The 1,577-nt window shown below is 41.8% G+C and overlaps 1 protein-coding gene across 1 annotated transcript in view; it reads left to right on the forward strand.

Moving 5' to 3' along the window:
• The window catches only part of LOC106529442 (alpha-1,6-mannosylglycoprotein 6-beta-N-acetylglucosaminyltransferase A), a gene marked incomplete in the record, with an annotated part of 25,845 nt that overhangs the window by 9,544 nt on the left and 14,724 nt on the right, over positions 1–1,577 (forward strand). Inside the window, 3 exon segments of the mRNA XM_014024868.1 lie at positions 151–240; positions 524–583; positions 880–1,056. Coding sequence (XP_013880322.1) covers positions 151–240; positions 524–583; positions 880–1,056 — 327 coding nt within the window.

Genomic DNA, 1,577 nt, shown 5'->3' on the forward strand with positions numbered 1-1,577 from the left:
TATATTTATGTTTGTGGTTGTAATGTGACAAAATATGGAAAAGTTCAAGGGGTATGAATACTTTTGCAAACCACTGTATATGGATGTTTGTTGCACTGAACTGAGTGTGATAATATGTGTGTGTTTGTGTTTGTGTGTCCGTGGCTGCAGTGGATGAAGGACATGTGGAAGAGCGACCCGTGCTACAGCAGCTACGGTGTGAACGGGTCGCTGTGCTCCTTCATCATTTACCTCAGCGAGGTACCCAGGTGGTGTTAAACACACGAGCTGTTGGCAATTTGAGTCCAAACGCGAGGCGATGTCAGCCCTGCTAAACTGGGGTCTGTTTGTGTATTGGTCAGCAGGGTGGGCCGTTTGAAACCTTTTCTAATAATAAGCAAACGCCTCGCTGCTCAGGCTGCAGTAATACTTTAAAAGGAGCATTGCTCAATGAGAATATCAAGTGAGTCGTTTGTCTGAAGGAGAGAAGTGATATTTTGTTTGTGTAACTGCTCCTATATTTTCTGTTTTCTGTTGCGTCAAGGTCGAGTCCTGGTGTCCGGTTCTTTCAGGCCGAGAGAGACCACCAGCTGCAGGGGAAACGGTAAAGTCCAAATAAATTAGAACTGTGTGCATGGCTCATACAGCTGCAGAATTTCCATTTGATTTTTTTTGTAGCAAAATAAGAGAACTTCTACAATTTCTAGGAAGACTTTAAATGTTTTTTAACTCCTACTTTGATCAGCTTCAGAACCAAAATTAACAAAATTGCCCAAAGTAGCAGTTCCCACTTTGATTTTTTTTGCTTTTCTGCGAATCAGTTTTGCCAAATAGATGTTTCAGGTCCAAGGCTGCCCCATCGGATAACTGTTTGTTTTGTTTCTTTTTTCACATTCTCAGCCAGGAGCAGGCAGAGCTGTTTTACGTCACAGTTTAGAAGGTTTGTACCAAACTCTGGGGGATAAAAGCCAGTTCACCTGGATCCAACAACGAATCAAAAGCATGGAGGGGATCTGGGTGGAGGCGGGACGCTCCCTGTCAGCCAAACACAACCTGACAGAGAGCAAAGCTCAACAGGTGAATACATTTAGTAAATTATTATTATTTTAATAGTATTTTATTGACTGTTGGAAGAGTTGTGTACATTTACTCAGTTATATCTACTTGAGTAACCTTTTGAAAAAAAAAAAAAACAAAGTACTGGTACATTTAAGAGTATTTTTAATACTCTGTGGGTTTTTTTTTACTCAACCCTCCCGCTGTCTTAGTGGGATCCATACGAGCCCACTCATGTTTGGTGTGGTGSTGGGGTCCTCCTGACCCCCACCTGATTAAGCGGTGGTTAGAGGGGCAAAGGGGGGATGAGGTGGGGTTGTTAGGTGGTGTTTATGGCTGGCTCCCCAAGAGGCAGCCATGAGTTCGACTTGCTAACTTTGTTGGTGTGCCACAAGGAAGTATTTCTACTTTTACTTGAGTAAAATTTCTGGATACTCTACCTGCTCTGAGTGAATTCACTACATGAAGAATACCATTAAAAATGCCAGATCAATGTGTATATTTAAGAAAATGAAAAAGGTTAATTTGTTACAGAAATATGT

The sequence above is a fragment of the Austrofundulus limnaeus genome, unplaced genomic scaffold (genome assembly GCF_001266775.1).
Source record: "Austrofundulus limnaeus strain Quisiro unplaced genomic scaffold, Austrofundulus_limnaeus-1.0 Scaffold443, whole genome shotgun sequence".
In the NCBI taxonomy this organism is placed as follows: domain Eukaryota; kingdom Metazoa; phylum Chordata; class Actinopteri; order Cyprinodontiformes; family Rivulidae; genus Austrofundulus; species Austrofundulus limnaeus.